This window comes from Anabas testudineus, chromosome 11, assembly GCF_900324465.2.
Source record: "Anabas testudineus chromosome 11, fAnaTes1.2, whole genome shotgun sequence".
Taxonomy (NCBI): domain Eukaryota; kingdom Metazoa; phylum Chordata; class Actinopteri; order Anabantiformes; family Anabantidae; genus Anabas; species Anabas testudineus.
Window position 1 is genome coordinate 7,261,194 of NC_046620.1, and position 16,021 is coordinate 7,277,214.

The 16,021-nt window shown below is 40.5% G+C and overlaps 1 protein-coding gene across 3 annotated transcripts in view; it reads left to right on the plus strand.

Moving 5' to 3' along the window:
* The first annotated feature begins 377 nt into the window (after window positions 1-377).
* The window catches only part of samd12 (sterile alpha motif domain containing 12), a 78,161-nt gene continuing 62,517 nt past the window's right edge, over window positions 378-16,021 (plus strand). Inside the window, exons 1-3 of one of the 3 annotated variants that reach the window (XM_026349520.1) lie at window positions 738-946; window positions 1,080-1,270; window positions 14,053-14,261. In XM_026349520.1, the coding sequence (XP_026205305.1) occupies window positions 1,210-1,270; window positions 14,053-14,261 (270 nt within the window). In that variant the 5' untranslated portion in view covers window positions 738-946; window positions 1,080-1,209. Of the gene's footprint in view, window positions 491-737; window positions 1,271-14,052; window positions 14,262-16,021 lie in introns of those variants that run through there. The other 2 variants (XM_026349521.1, XM_026349519.1) reach the window with 2 other exon arrangements.

Genomic DNA, 16,021 nt, shown 5'->3' on the forward strand with positions numbered 1-16,021 from the left:
AATGGCCACATCACCTGAATTTGTTTTTGGTACAGAGCAACATCATACACAGACAGAGAAGTAATAACACACTGAATAAACCCTGTCTCCTCTCTTTAGAAATGCTTGCTGACCTGTTTCTATTTAATTAGCACACCAAAGAAGTCTTTCCTGTAAATGCAAAGCGGTTGGTGCATTTACTTACATGTATTCATTTTAAAACTAAGCTACTGTTTTACTGCTTTCACCAGATATATACATGTGGGATGTGGTTTATTTTTCTTTTTGTAATTTGTGGCTGTTCTCTGCAGCCAAGTGCCTGTTGAGCGCTGAGCCTACACTTCCCAGGATGCTTTGAGGCACGGCAGCAGCTGTGCGCCCTGGCTCGCCCGCAGCAAAGTGATGATAACACGCCAAACAAGGTACAATGAGAGAGCGCTGAGTTTCGCATCTCGTCTGCTCCTCCGCGAGTGATGCTCACATCTGTGAAGTAGCACAATGGCTGTTGAAGGTAAGACGCCACACGCCGTGTTTTCTACGGTCACATCTGTGTTTTTGGTGACAGTTGCAGCTACTGTGATGATGGGGGCTGAATGGTGTGCATGTCTCAACCCAGACACAGTCGGGTCAATGGTGACAGCCTGTGATTGGGTGCTGTTGCAGCCTGTGCTCTCTCTGCATTACGTCGACTGTCCTGGTCATGTCCTGTTATCCCAGTGTACAAGTGGAGAGTTGCTTGTTTTCAGTGTGCTGCCACATAATCGCCAACCTGCGTTAACGCGCAGCCTCTTTCTGTGTTGATGTTGTGAATGTGCTGCGCTGTGCAGGTGGAGACTCCACCGGTTAACAGGTTTGCCACAGAGGAGCGTCCACATCTTTTGCATAATCATCTCCAGTTTGCCTGGTAGCTGTTTTTGTGGAGGATACTGGAGCCGAGCGCAGCTGAGATTTCTATTTTGGACTTTCTGTGAGAGATTCATATTATCTTATTATTATTCTTATTCTTATTATTCAGTATTCACCGGCTTCTTCTGCCGTGTGCGCGCTCACAGGACCTGTCTAATAGTCTAATAGTCTAATAGCAGCTGCTCATCTGGCAGCAGGTGTTGTGACATGTGGACCGGGGAAGTCTCTGTCTTCCCACCGTGACTGTCAATAAGCAGCCTGGTTAAGGTGCTCGCTCCCGGCGGTAGAGGTGAGGACAGTGACCGTGGCAGTCGGTGACTCGGGATGCTCGGACAGTCTCCTCACCTCATCGGAGGCATCTTGTGGATCCAAAATCCAATGAGAGGTATGTGGAGCTGTCTCATGCATGAAGCGGGACAAGCACTGTCCCACAAAGGCTTTTCCCCCCCGTCTGTTCTTTGTTTTCTCACAGGTATGAATGTTATGAGACTGTGGCCTTTCTGCATTCCAGCCCAAGATCAGGTTTTTCCATCTCTTCCAGCCATTAGAGCTCATTTCTATTCACAGTGTCCACATGTTTTGTTTGACCTGAGCCCGTCTCTCCTGTTCTTCTTGAGTGGGCTTAATCTGGATCTTGTGTTTGCCAGTCAGGTATTTATATACACTGGCATTGATGGCACACGCTGAAGGAGAAGCAGAGCTGCGTGCAAAGCATTGTTGTTATTCTGCAGCATGCCTCTTATGTTGTAATTTCCATAACCCAATATAGACACAAATACAAAGACACAATATATTTGGCAATGTTTGATATGGATTTATTTGTCTGGACTTGGAATCATTGACCAAAACAGTCATTTGTCTCGTTCTGGGCTAACTCATGAAGTAAAATGAACTATCTTCAAACCTTTCAAGCCTTAAAAGCTGCTGGATTAAAAGCAAGAAAAGTTTTTATGTTTCGTAATCTGGTGTTGTGTTGTTGTGATCTTTTTTTTCCGATGCTAACAGCTGACCGAGAGGTGCACAGACGTTACCACCTGTTTCAAAGGTTGAAATATGTCTTGGATGGTGCACAGTGAGCGCAGCAGCAGCTATAACACTGCTAACCTTCCAGCATGTCTCCCAGTATAATTTCATTCATGCGTCTCTTGAGATTCATCTTTCAAAGCTGTAAAAAAAAAAAAAAAAAGAAGGCGGGTGCTGACGATGCCTGCAGATGCACACTTTGTTCCCAAGCTGAATGATTTACCAGTTATCCAGTTTTATCCTTTTCTTCATCCATTTCTCTTCTCTTCGTCTTCAGGATAATGCAAATGGGCTTTATCAGTATTTATCAGTATTCTACACATATCCTCTGTTCAACAATGAAGTTTTGAAATGATACCCTTGTAGTGCACTCACACGTTTTGAAAAACAGTTTTCTGTGTGAAATACAGAGCATATGATTTGTGAGCAGTTCAAGCAGCTATAGGACAGCGCAAGATGCTCAGTTATGATTCAGTGACTTGTGTCATTGAGAGAGAGAAATTCTGAGTCATGTCCCTGTTCACTGAAGCTGCAATAACCAGTCATGTATAACTAGAGAGAAAACTAGAAAAAAAAGAAATGCACTTCTAAACACACAAGGTCAGATCTGGATTTGCTGGAGAAGTCATGAAATCAGATTACGATAGAGCACTTTCTCCTTGTGGACAGCAATTAGCTCTAGTGCTGTGTCTCAGGCAGGAATATGATAGCATTAAGTAGTGGTAAGTAGTAGTAATACTTATTTAGAATATTTTAAGGTAGTTGTGCTGTGTTTGTATTTTGTGACTTTCTATTTTATCAGGTTCACTATATTTATTTCTTGCTTTTAGGATTTATATTTGAGACAAAAAGTGATAAACCTACAACATTTTCAGCTTGTCTCATATATTTAATACTTCCAAATATTATGTGCCTCATACATCATCTCTCAGCATCTCCAATATATCTTGAGACCTGTTTAAAGTTAATACCTGTAAGTATTAATTAAAGTAGTTAAAATTAGCTCCACATTCACACATCCACATAGCTCAAGTTCACTGGCAATGTAACTTTGTAAAATATGTATTTTTCTGAACGAATATGCTCCAAACTTATCTTCTTACTGTGGAGACGTGCTGTCGAATCCCTCCGTGACCCAGAGTCACTGGCAACAGCCATATTTGCTTACAAATATTTTAGAGTGAGGCTCTTCCTTCTGACCAATCAGAGGATTTGAATTCAATTCGATTCCTGCTGCATTATTAATTATTGTTTTCTCATTGTCTTTTCATTTATTCATTTCTAACTATGACTACCTGGAACACTGTGCAGAATGTAGCAGAGCAGGTAGAGTGGAGCAGAGTAGACTGATGTTCAGTCCTATGATCTTAATGCTATCACTAACTTAAGATGCATATTATAGCTCTAAATTAATGACATGTACATGTAAATAATCTTTACAAGAACATCAGATAAATACTGTTGACATAACCTCAAACTCCAAACAAGGAGACAAAACATTTGCTTTTAGCTGAAAACCATTTATCTCCGCTTCTAAATTTGCCATGATTTGCGAAAAAGGTCTTGTTTTTTTTTTTTAGATTGAGTCTAATTAAAACAGGTTTTGTTTATTTCTCTGAGGCACAAGCAGAGCTGTCCCTGTGGGACAAAGCTCACTGCAGCACCATCACTTTTAATTTAGGATGTGACGTTTGAGAGAGATCACAACAACTCTGCAGTGTCACTGTTTTCTGTTCCAGTGCTCCACCAACCCCTCTAAGGCAGAAAATATAGGTCAACTCTTTAAACATTTATAACACATGAGAAGACAATAAGCTCTTTGCAAAAGTAGCACTTTGGAGTGTTAGAGAGTGGCTCCGCCATTTGAGCTTTATTTTGAAAGGAACTTTTGCTGAGTTGTGTTTGGCGAATTGAGTATGTGGAAGATGGCAAAAAAATGTCTTGCAATGCTCTGAACTCTATAATCCTTCATCAGAGTTTTTAAATGGTGTGAAAATGTATAATAGCTGCTTTTAGTTCAACTTCTACAACATAATCCGTTTAAGGAGCACTGCTCCTTGTGAATGCAAGTTTTTTTGTGTTTGTAAAAAGTAACCCGTTACAAGTCGGATTAAAAGCTTGACGGACGTACTGTAGCTGCTCTTACCTGCAGAGGTAATGAGACAAGAGTCCTGCAGACACGTACAGCTTGAACATGCAGGCCAGTGAATCTGATGGGGCCCTTGAGGCACATGACATTTTCACTTACTGAGAGTGTATGTATTAGTCAAACCCTCTTAAACCTCCGTGTACATGTTCATCAGTTGTTTACACACAGCAGAACTTATGCTTGCAAAACACAGCTTGTCCCAGAGACAAATAGAGATTCACTGAATCACTTTTGATTGCACTAATTAAGCAGCACAGCAGTTGCTTTCCGTAACTAATAAAGAGTCCTGATGAAGAAGTCGTGGATTGTACCTGGTACGTCGTACTTTTCTGGTATCACCTCTGGATGTCATAGGTGCTTGTCTGTGTCTCCAAACCAATAAGGGTTCAGTAACGTTGTGTCCAATGCAAGTCTCTTTCTGAATTCTAATTAGGCCACCATGTTAGTAAAACAGGGATAGTGACAAAATATAAAATGGCTTGATTTCAGATATATGTAGTAATTTAACAAAGCGTGATTTTCAAACTGCAAAAGGTGTGAGCTAAGAAGTGATTCAACTGTGATGATGCTGCTTGCTCCGTATTATTCAACGTTAACGTTTTCTACAGTAGAATCTGCCACAAATAGACAGAGGTTAAATATGTGGGCAAAAAAACATGTTTATACATGCAAACGCATATACACAAATATAAAAAGAGACTAGTACTGGACCCAATGTCCGGCCGCAGCAGTGTTTACCCCCACGGCTGAGGTTGTTCATTTTGCTCCGTCTCTCTTGCCTCTGTCAAGCCTCTTTGATATGTCCTGCCCTGCTCTGCCTGCCTGTGCACCCACTCAGAAAACCCATTTCAAGGCCAATGCCCAGGATCTAGCCCAGGAATAGAATTAGTAGAATAAACATCTTTATTTGAATCAGTGGAATAGGATTACATGCTAGTAAACCTAATCAAGAGTTGCTATGGGGAAGTATCTTCCCAAACGTACTCTGCAGCAATGGGATTAAGATACGTAGAGACAGAAGATGTGGTAAATGTCACAGGAGAGTTATGTAATCATCCTTTGGGTGAACATACAGCCAGCTTTGGTGCACCGTGCTAGGCTACATATAAAGTGCTGCTTCCCGAAATTCACAAATTGGAATTATATGTGCCAACAGACTTGCAGAGACTTGCATCTGTTGTAGGATTGATATACAGCGTCTGTCTGACCGGTTTATTCATTACAGTTCTAGTGGATCTGCCCCTGACTGCTGCGGCTGATTCAGCTTGCATCACTGTGTCCGACTGTCAGCTTAAGAGAAAAGCTTCCTGAGGAAGGTAAAGCCAACAGGGTGTGGTGCTGTAGCAGCTCAATCACTCAACTTTTTTATTTTAACTTGGTGTGAGTTTAGAGAAAATTTGTGGAAATTAACTTAACTGTAAACTTTTGATAGTAAAACATCCAGAGAGTCGACATAAAGATAAGAACCACACAGCAAGTAGAAGTTTAATTAATTATCTTACTGATAATTAGATTGGAAACCACTCTTATATGTTTCCATTAAATATAGTAAACAGTACGTTAACTTAGTTTAGTTCACAGTTAATCCAGAAAACAACTACCCCAAATTAGCTGCTTTCCCCTTATGCAAGGCTAAGCTGACTTATATATTAATGCTGATACTGGATCATAGCAGGGCTGCATTCTGGGGATTTTAATAATTTTGCTTAACACAGTGGAGAAGATGTATTCAACCTGAAGGCACCATGGATCGCAAGTTGTAGATGGATCCACATTCGTGTCACACCTGCACTAAGACTTCACACTCACTGTGTTGAAGTGTCACCTCAAATCATCTCATTCAGTTGAATTGAAATATACGCCAGCCACTTTCACACACTCCTGGTATTTGCACATACTCGGTTGGATTTACTCTGATAACAGAGGTGTAGATTTCTTCCCATTTAGATCTCATGAATATGCAGATGTGGGAATGCAAAATGATGAGAAGAATACAACTTTGTGTTGCCTTTGTTTTATGTAAATTGACTGCAGCATTTCCTCCTTATTTAGGCCTTTTTAATGCACTTCAACAGTAACCTAGCTGATACCATAGGTGCCTGTCTGTGTCACCAAACAGGGCAGAACAAGCCTAGTGTAAACAGTACAGTAGCTTCATCGACCTCCATAGAATCCGGCAAACTGAACTCAGGGGAGGAGATAACATTTTGCTGACTGTTCCAGTCATTCATTGCTCATTTCACCGCCGCAAAGCACTGTCAGCCTTTTCTGTCCTTCTCTTCTGTCCCACAAACGACGCCCTTTGTGCTTTCTGTGAATATTTGCCACCCCGTTGTGTTGATTTCAAAAACCTGGCTGTGTGTCAGACTCGGTTCCCCGGTGACCATGAAGTTCTCCGTGCTCTGTTCTGCTGACTGATTGAAGCTGCACATCTGAGACGGTTTGTGTATCACTGGCACAGATGGTGGGAGGTAGTGTCGGGTGAAGGTGGCTATTACTGGCTTGGTTTAGCAGTAATGTAAAGAGGACTCATTTGACATTTCATAATTTGGAACACATTCAGTATCTAGTTTAAGATAGTTTTACTCACAACAAGGGTTAACAGGTGTCGTCCTACACAGTGGGACTGCACATATCTGGATGGCAGATTACTTTAAAGTGAAGGCCACTAATTGTAATTTTTCCAATGCAAATGTTTTGAAGGGTGTCGACAGTAGAGCTAATTATATATAATTATAATATATCAACGGATTGGAGTTGGAGTATCTTCACACTGCATATGTCATGTGCAGTATATTATCTGTGATACTGAGGTAACAACTTTTAGTGGCTCAGTAAAACATGTTAGGGCCTCAAATGCATCACTCAAAAGCAAACTAGGCTAGCAGCAAGGTTTATTGTTTTGATGATCCATAATAATACTGTGGACAGGCACCCAGTGAGCACACGCAGAACAAAAAGGCCAAGGCAGGCGGTCAGAAATGAGGGGAGAGGGGCAGGTATATGTAGCAACAATAGTGGTGAGAGATGAAGTATATTTAGTATTCAAGTGAGTGTCCGAATCTGATGAAGAGAAGTGCAGATCTATAAAAGAGGTTATAAGATGCAGAAAACTGTCTCTTGCTTAATGTGAAGTGTCTGAGTGAAGTTTTATAATCTTACAGTTATAGTTATGAGACAGTAAGTGCACCAAATGAATTGAAACTTCTGATACATTAAAACTATCTCACCTGAGTATATTTGCTATTCTAATTCCAGTACCAGTGCTCTCATCTTCCCAAGTATCTGAATCTGCATGAATGTATTGTTTTTAGTGTAAATTAGCCGCATTATGGCTGATTAATGAGTTAGTATCAGCTCAACCACGTTCCTGCACAAAAGAGCATAAACAGAGATGAACAGTAAAAAAGATGTGAAGTATGTGAAGTATCATCCTTCAAGGATGATACCCAGTGATATTCCTGTTGTGGTGGCCAAATAGAGGAAATGTGTCTGTCTTTTCAAATATTAATAGATGTTACTCAGCTCTAAATTAAGACAGTCTATTTTTGTCGGCCTTTTTACTCTGTGCCTTTGAAGCGATGCAGGTTAACAGCTTTATGCCCGAGATACAGTATGTACGTAACTTCACAGCAAGTCAAAGTGAACTGCAGTTATATTTAGCTCATATTTGTGCTGTAAAGTGGGTCATTTCACTCTGTCTTTTTCCTCTCCAGCTTGTTCTCACTGACTCATTTTGTCTTTCTTAATCTCACTTTCTACCTTTTTCTGCAACTTTTTACTTCCATCTGTTCTCGCCTCATTTTTTTTTTCTCCACTTTTGTGTTTTTATTCTCCGACACAGGACGAACAGATCATAGCTGATCGAGCCCTGCGGTTGTAGGGGGCAGTGTGTAAAGTTTGAGCACACTTAACTTTTGATAGGATGTCAGGGTGAATTAAGAGTCCCACAGAGAGTCGAGCTCGCTGGATAACTTGTTACACGACTTCGCTTTGATGCTTAGCCATGCAGTCAGTCCTCATTGTCTCAACACTATGAACTGATGAGCTAACTTAATGAAGACAAAAAATCTAATATGCAACGGTGGCAAAAAAAAAGGGTCGTTTAAGGCTGTGATTGCTGTTGCTTGCACATTGCATATGTTAATCATAAGCTGTCCTGCTGTTTTAATCTGTAGTTCTATTATTTCACTGTGAGATTTTTGCGTAGGCTTTGTGTGCGTCATGAATGCACTAAAACCAGCAAGCCTAAGGACTTGAGATTTCTCCAGATGTGATGTCTTGTTAGTAATGGGTCATGGTTTAACCCTAGTGCTAACCTGCTAAGTCTGCATTGTAGTAGAGAGTTTAAATGAAGTATAGTGAGCACACAGTCTGTCTGATTTATGCCTTTAAATTTAGTGACCTACTGAATGTTCTGTGAATGTTACCTGACATCACCTGTGCTGTTCATGAATTTTAATGTTGCAGCAAAAGCCATAAATGGCAGGTCTATTAATGACTAACGGATCAGTCAAGGTAACAGAGTGATGCCCCACTTATTTCAGTGTTTGAAACAGAAACTCCTAACCCACGTGTGACTAGAAGAGGAATACCTAGTTGGTTGAACTACTGTTGAGATGCCCTTGAGCTGCACAATTAACTCTTCATTGGTCTAATGGAGCTGCTGATGAAGCCAGTACTATGTGGCTGTAAATGTCATCTTTAGGTGTGAATGAAAGGCTCCGGGTTAACGTAGTGTTTAGTAAACTGAACTTTACAAATAACATAAGCAACATTATTTTACCTACTATATTCATTTGAACATCAGTACAAGCCCATTTGTAATTGTATATGTTATAAGTATAAATAAACAGACATTTAATGCCAGCTTGTCAGTTATTTCTATGCATACATTTGATCACTACCAACACTGACACGGACTGGACTACGTGTGTCCTGCTGTTAATTGTCATCTTCAATAAAGTGCTTGTTAGTGAATGAATCATTAGGCTCAAACTCTGATCTCGTTTGACGCTTTTATTCTAAAGGGCTTTGAAAAAGGGGAGAAAAGGGAATAAGAGAGATCATCCGTACACATACAGTACTGAATTTTATATCACTAAGCAGACAGCTCTTCCTACAGGCTCCCGTTCAAAACATCCTCTACTACAGGCAATGTGCTTGACCCGCTGTCTCTTCCTACCCTTCAAAGATATTCTAATTAGTACCGTATTAAGTGTGTAATAAAGACCTGACTAATCTTCTGTCCGCCACTTATGAAGATACTCATTCCTGGGTCCGCGGGGTAGACTGCTGAGCAGACGCCCTCTCCTCACACATTCACACTCTTCTCACATTTTGTTCTAATTTGGAGAGCAGTGCGTGAACTGCCTGTTGTTGACAGCCCGTGTAGATTTGCCGGTTTGCTCAGTTCCTCAATGCAGACTGGGCGAGAATCTGCAATGCATGCAATGTCGTGACGGCTCTTTTTGCAGTTGTGTGTGTGCTTCTTTCTGTTCATATACAAGTCTATAGGTCTGTGTACATAGTTGTGGTGCTGGAGAAAGATGACAGATGGAAGAAGCTGACAGTCCACAGTTTTCAGTGTTGCAGTGTAGCTTTTTCTTTCTAGGCCATGTGACGGGGGCTGATTTTCTGATTCACCTCCAAGCCACAGTTAACATATAAAAAGAGTAACAGCTGTGCAGTTAAAATGTCATTTTGCTAAGATCTTCGGTTTTGGTGCCAGACTAACTCCTCAGATTCCCATGAGCGTCTGTTGGCACGCTTGGTTTGGGCTGGGAATGAATTTACCCATGTCCTTCCTGTTCTGTATACATGAGTGTTCGCTGATGTTGATTAGCTTCATCTTTTTGACTAAACAGCCTGGAAGCCAAAAGTCCAGAGGTCCCATCGCTGGAGTGCAGAGTTTGTACAATCTCCACAGTCGTCTGGCCTGGCTCACCCTGCCTTCTTTCTCCAGGCTTTGTTTCTGGGTCACACCGTTGATTCTATTCACAAACAATTCATTCTGCTCCGCTGTGAGAGTCAGCCAACGAGAAAGAGATCACTATGAGCTTGAGCGCCCACACAGAGCAAACTTCACTTTTGATTATGGACCCACTACTGGTTTCACTTTGAACCAGTGCACAGTGTGAAACACACACAAAATGCTTTAGAGTTAGTACAGAGAGTCTGCATTTGGCTTCTCCAATAGCCCAAGTTTGAAACATCATTCTTCTTTCACCTGGTTTCTGTTATGGGTGCACTTTTATGGGGAGATAGGAGACATGTCAGCCTCAATAAGTGCACAGTAGTAATTTTTCTCTCTCTCTCTCTGTTTTACAGTAACTTCATCTTCTGACTAAAGCCTCAGAGTTTTTTATCATAGCATGCTGTCCGGCTGCAACTAAGTTACACATAAGAACTATACATTGCACAGAATAGAGGGAGAGAGCTGCAGGCTCTTAAAATGTCTTAAACCATGTCATGTTTATGTCTTGAATGTGATCCTATGATGTCTGGTTAAGATGCCATCTTGGTAACATGGACAACAAACCTTTAAATCCTATGTGAATAACCAGCATCATAGTGTAAGATTATAAGTTAAAACCTGATTATTGAATTGTGATTTCATGCTTCTCCACATGTTCTTGGTGGCTGAAATGTTTCAAATGTGACAGGTTGGTAATGACTTCCTTTTGAAAGACGTGTATCGTTACTAAGAGAGAGTTGTGCGAGACGTATCCAATTCTTTATTAGTCTTTCTTTTTAAGTCATACGAATGCATTTGTCTGTGCGGTAGTGGTGCTGTTCTTTACCATTTCTGCGTGTGCTCCATTCATTTTTCTCCCCTCGTTTCCCCGTTTCACTGAGTCTCATTGAGAGAAAAAAAAAAAAAGAAGTGGGTGAAAGGAAGCAGACATCCTCCCTCATCCATCGCTCTTCCCTCGCAGTGTGTGCACAGCGCATGTCAGGGAGGAGAAAGGGAAGAATGTAATGGTGCTATTTATAGTAACTGTTGCTGTTTTAAAAAAAGCATTTCTCTATCTCTTAGCACCCCCTCCCCACCCAATTCCACCCACTCTTCCTCCATTTAAAGGATATAAAGCAATGCAACTATCCTTCCTCTCTGCGCTGTGTGTTTGTCGTCTTCCCTAAACCCTCTCATCATCTTGTCATCCATGTCTCCCTCCATCCCCTTAGTCTGCTTGTACCATTGTTTAAATGCTCTTAGCAGAGGATGTATAATTTATTTCTTCTCCAGAGTGGTTGCACACCAACCATGAATTGAGTCGGGGTGAGGAGGAGAGGGGAGAGAGCGAGCTGGGAGGAGAAGAGAGGGGAATAAAGAGGCAGTGAGAGGGAGCCATGCTTCGTGCTATGCATCTCAAGTTGGCTTTGTTTAAAACATGGCCCACTCATGTATATTATCTCTATGTTTCGAATCTCAGGGCCACAGCGTCATATCAGGGATGTGCCATGTTCATCTGTCATTGTCTGCAATTAAACTGTTAGTCAGTTTATATCTATTCCACAGCATCGTCATATATTGATATTATTTTACTCTTTAGTCTGTGTCGCCTGAACAATCATTAAAATGTGAGTTTTCACAGTGGGGCGAGAAAGGTGTGATTCAAGGTCATGGGGGAGGTCATTTCTCTCAGAGATCTGCTGTGACACATGCAGTTTGCAATGCACTTTATCATACTGACTCCACTCTGTTAGAGACAGTACCACCTACAGTAGCTTTCACATTCGCGTTCCTCTTATATGGAATGACAGCGCAGATGGTTATGCTGTTGTTATTGTCTTGTTTCTATTCATTCTGAACTGTGTCAGTGCTGTAATTGCTCGGTGACAGAAAACTGAAATAACTCCCTAACTGGCTGTTTGCTTGGTCTTGCTCCTCTGCCAGGAAATGGACTAAATTTTCTGACAGGCCAATAAATAGCTGTCATCTTTTTTAATCCAATGGCCATTGGTCCATCAGGGATATGATTTACAGCATTTATCAATACCATCTATACAGTCCAGTGCCTTTAATAACATGTGCTTTTAATGGGTTTAACTTCACTTAGTGCTTTGATATAGACTATTAAGGTCTGTGTGTCTTTATCCATATAGACACTGATGTGCTTTTCCTGCCAATCCTCTCTCTATTATGTTTTCAAGTTTGCTCATATATTCCTATATAGACCATTAAGCAAAGCAGAACATGTAGCCTTGGAAAGGCATTAATCTGCAGCTGCAGCAAAGTCTACAGCAGCCTTCAGGTTGGATGAAAAAGGTTTTTGGCTCCAATTCCACATAAACGAGCCGATGGTGTTTTTTAGAACAAGTGGGCAGATTGCATGATGACAAATGGCCTATTTCAGTGACACATCGCAACTCGCGGCTAGCTGTCGCTTCTGTGCCTGCATCACTGCTGGATGAGACTTAAAATAGTGTCTGAGCCTTGACACATTGAAAAACAAAACTAAAAATACCCACTTCACGGAGGAAATGGCACCGTAGTGCAATACACGTTTATAAGGAATACAAACTTGTATTACTGATGTGAATTTTTGAATGCTACATACAGTGCACCCTGCCCTGAAATATAGGCACTCCTACACAGGCACAGGATGAATTCATTCAGTAGATTACAAAGGCTGTCTTCCTTTTCAAGTCCAATGCCTGAGACAACTTAAAAAAAAATATTTTGCACCATTTTTTGTTTTTTTTTATTCTAACAAAGCAGCACATCGATCAAACTCAATGTCTCAAGATGAAACCACCGGAGTAGAGCTCAGTTATCACTCTCAGGTAATGATGGCACAAAGTGGAGAACTCCAACAATGTATAGCGGGAGTTTAAAAACACAGTACAGTAAACTAGTTCGACCCTTCGCATGGGGTTCAACTGCATGCAACAAAATAAAAGCAGTGCACACATACTGCATTTCATTTGTGCTTGCATCATTATTTAATATTTCTACATGCTGGTTTACTCATGTCTGAATTACTTATGTTGACACAAGAATTGTGACAAATTTTGAAAGCTGTCAGTAGACGTTATTAATAAAACGTGGAGGAACGCACAACAGAACATCTCACAGCTGTTAACACACAGTCTGAAGTAGCAGCAAAATGTGTGAGTGCATTTAACTAACAGTGAGCTTGATTTGTAACATTACGATTGTGCTCTTTTTTTCATACATTACATTACATAGTTAGAGTATTTATAGTTTCAAAGTTTAAAATTGTTAAATTTCTTGGCTGAATACATTGGAGCCTTGTAAACATACCTTGATGGTGGCAGTACTCAGTTGAGACATAGCTGCAGTGACTACATCCACCATGTGTCATAGTCTGCTGCCATCTAGTGGTATTTATGCAGCATAACGTTTGGTACAGGACAACCAGGGTTTGATCCAGTATGCTCATAAACAGATTTCATCAGGAGACCTAGTAGCATGAAATCTGCTACTAAACCTATTGGAAACTACCTCAAATAGAACAGCCTAGTATGATAATACAACTACAATATAAATATACTGCCACAAGCCACAAATTCTAAAAAGCTTTTTATACTAAACCATTTTTTTAATGATATTTAATTTTAAATAGATACAATTCCCATTTTTATCCATAATTTTGCATTAATTCCCTCAGACATCTGAAACTCTCTTATAGGGATTGACTTGCTCATCACCTCACCGATAAACGTCCTTCTTGCTTCATTACTCACTTTGGCCAGATGGCCAGCTCTGGACTCCAGTCAAGTTATAGACACATCTCAAGGATAAATAAAGCAAATATGATGTCCCTGACCACAATTAATGGAGTACAGCAGAGGGTTTTTAGAAAATTTGTCATTATGAGTTAATTAATGGTTGAATTCGCTGTAAAAGATTACCTTTATGAAGTATTATTCAAATATATACACATGTAGTGTACATAAAATACTTGTGTGTATGTTTTTTTTTTTTAGCCCTTTGTTTATTCATTTTTGCTTTTTTACCCCCACAGCTGTTCACTGCAACCTGAGCCAGAATGGCATCAACCACCAGATATCACCAGAGGAAATGACATCACAGCTGGAGGAAGAAGAGGACTCCTTGGATGGCGGTGCTGTGCTGCTGGATGACGACAGCCCAAAGTACCAAGATGTCAGCCCCCCTGTGTATCAACGCCGCTCCCCGCCACATCGCTCCGTCTCTGAATCTGAGCTGACACGGGTGAGAGCTGGTACAAAAGCAACTCATGTAGCGACTGCTCAACTCTTAACTCAAATAATTATCCAAAGCCTTTATAATATTGGTATTTAAAGCCATGATGTGTTAAATACTTATTTTCTAACTGCATTTTCAAATTATTCTGACACCAGTGTGAAAAAATTAGATAATCCTGGTGAAACAATGGTTCATTTTAGCCCATTCATCTCAGCCTATTATATGATGCAACCACTCGAGGGTGCCATAGACTATATATTGCATGTACTGACTGGTGCCAGTCTGAATGGTATCCTGAGAGACTGAGAATTAATTGTCACGTTACTAGAAATTTTACTTTGTTTCACATCTTGGCTAAAATTTAAAAGTTAGCCTTAAGCTTTTAAGTTTGAGTCAATTACAGATAATAATTATAATAAAAATGGTTTTAATATAACTTTCAGCTACCTTCTCACAATCTATCTGGCTCTTTAGCTGCTATATGCTGCGTTTTGTTCACCACATACGAGTGCATCTAAACCAGTGTGAATATTGTGGAAATATTAGTTTTCTTTTTGTTATTTAATCCAAAAGTGAAGCTCTCATGTTCTAGATGCTTCTGATAATGTCTCTGGTTCAGGAGCAGCTTCATACCTCACTGCACTCCTTGTAAAGCTTCTACTTAAGGCTGCAGTCATCCCTGCTACACCTTCCCGTTTTAGTGGGAATCCTAAAAGAATGCAGAAGAAGCAGTAGACCACAGTTTCGACACACACACACAGACTTCCTGGATTGTGCTGCGAGTTAATATGTGGTTACACACAGATACTTTCACAAAGAAACGTGCTCTGTTATATCCTATCTGTGCTGTGTGGTTAATGTGGGTATCATCATGTAACTTTATATCACTGCATTGTTCTGTTTGATGTCACAGCTAAGTCTGAATTACATTAGCGACACAGAGGAAGTGCTGTATTAGCTGAAATAGTTTAACTGACTTGAGCTTTCTCGGTATTCTGTGTCTGTATTGTAGCAAAGACTGAGATCGAGCATTAAGTATTACCTTTAAAAAGGAAGTTTGGCTTGCTGGTGGACAACTGAACATCTTGTCAGGATTGCTTACTAAACTGCCTGTAAATCCTGACCTTACAGTTTTTATAAAGACATTATAGTTCATCTATTTTTAATGTGAATCATAGCACCTAATTTAATGACCCTTAGAATGAATGTGAATGTAATAAATCCAGATCTTACTGCTCACCCATGGGAAGACATAGTGTAGGTCATTTCAGTTCATCACACATCAGCGCTGTTAATTTTTAAATATTGGATTAAAGCTGAATCCTGCGCCTGCTGGATTTATAATGGAGCCAAGGCTTAGCCATAGATTAAACATGAGGCAGAAAACAGCCATTTAGACTCAGTGGATGACTATAACACCCATAGCAAATCAGCTCATCTCAGTCGTAATCAATATCAAGCCCAAGGTGAATGTATTTTGTTTGGCGTTAACACAGCCTGCCATGCTTTATAGGCCCTGCCGAATCCCAAGGTCAGACACTGTGAAGAGGTCTTGTGTACTTTCTTTGATGTGCCTGAAGTTGGCACCGCCTGTAAATCCAATTTCAAACAGAGGCTCCTTATGAAGGCTTATTAATTTATCCAGCATAGCGTGTTATTCTCTGTCAGCCATCCACAGCTCTCTGGAATCGTCTCTACACCAGGCAGGCGCACACACACACACACTTATATACGTATCTCAGTTTCATCCCCATTCCTGTATGTAA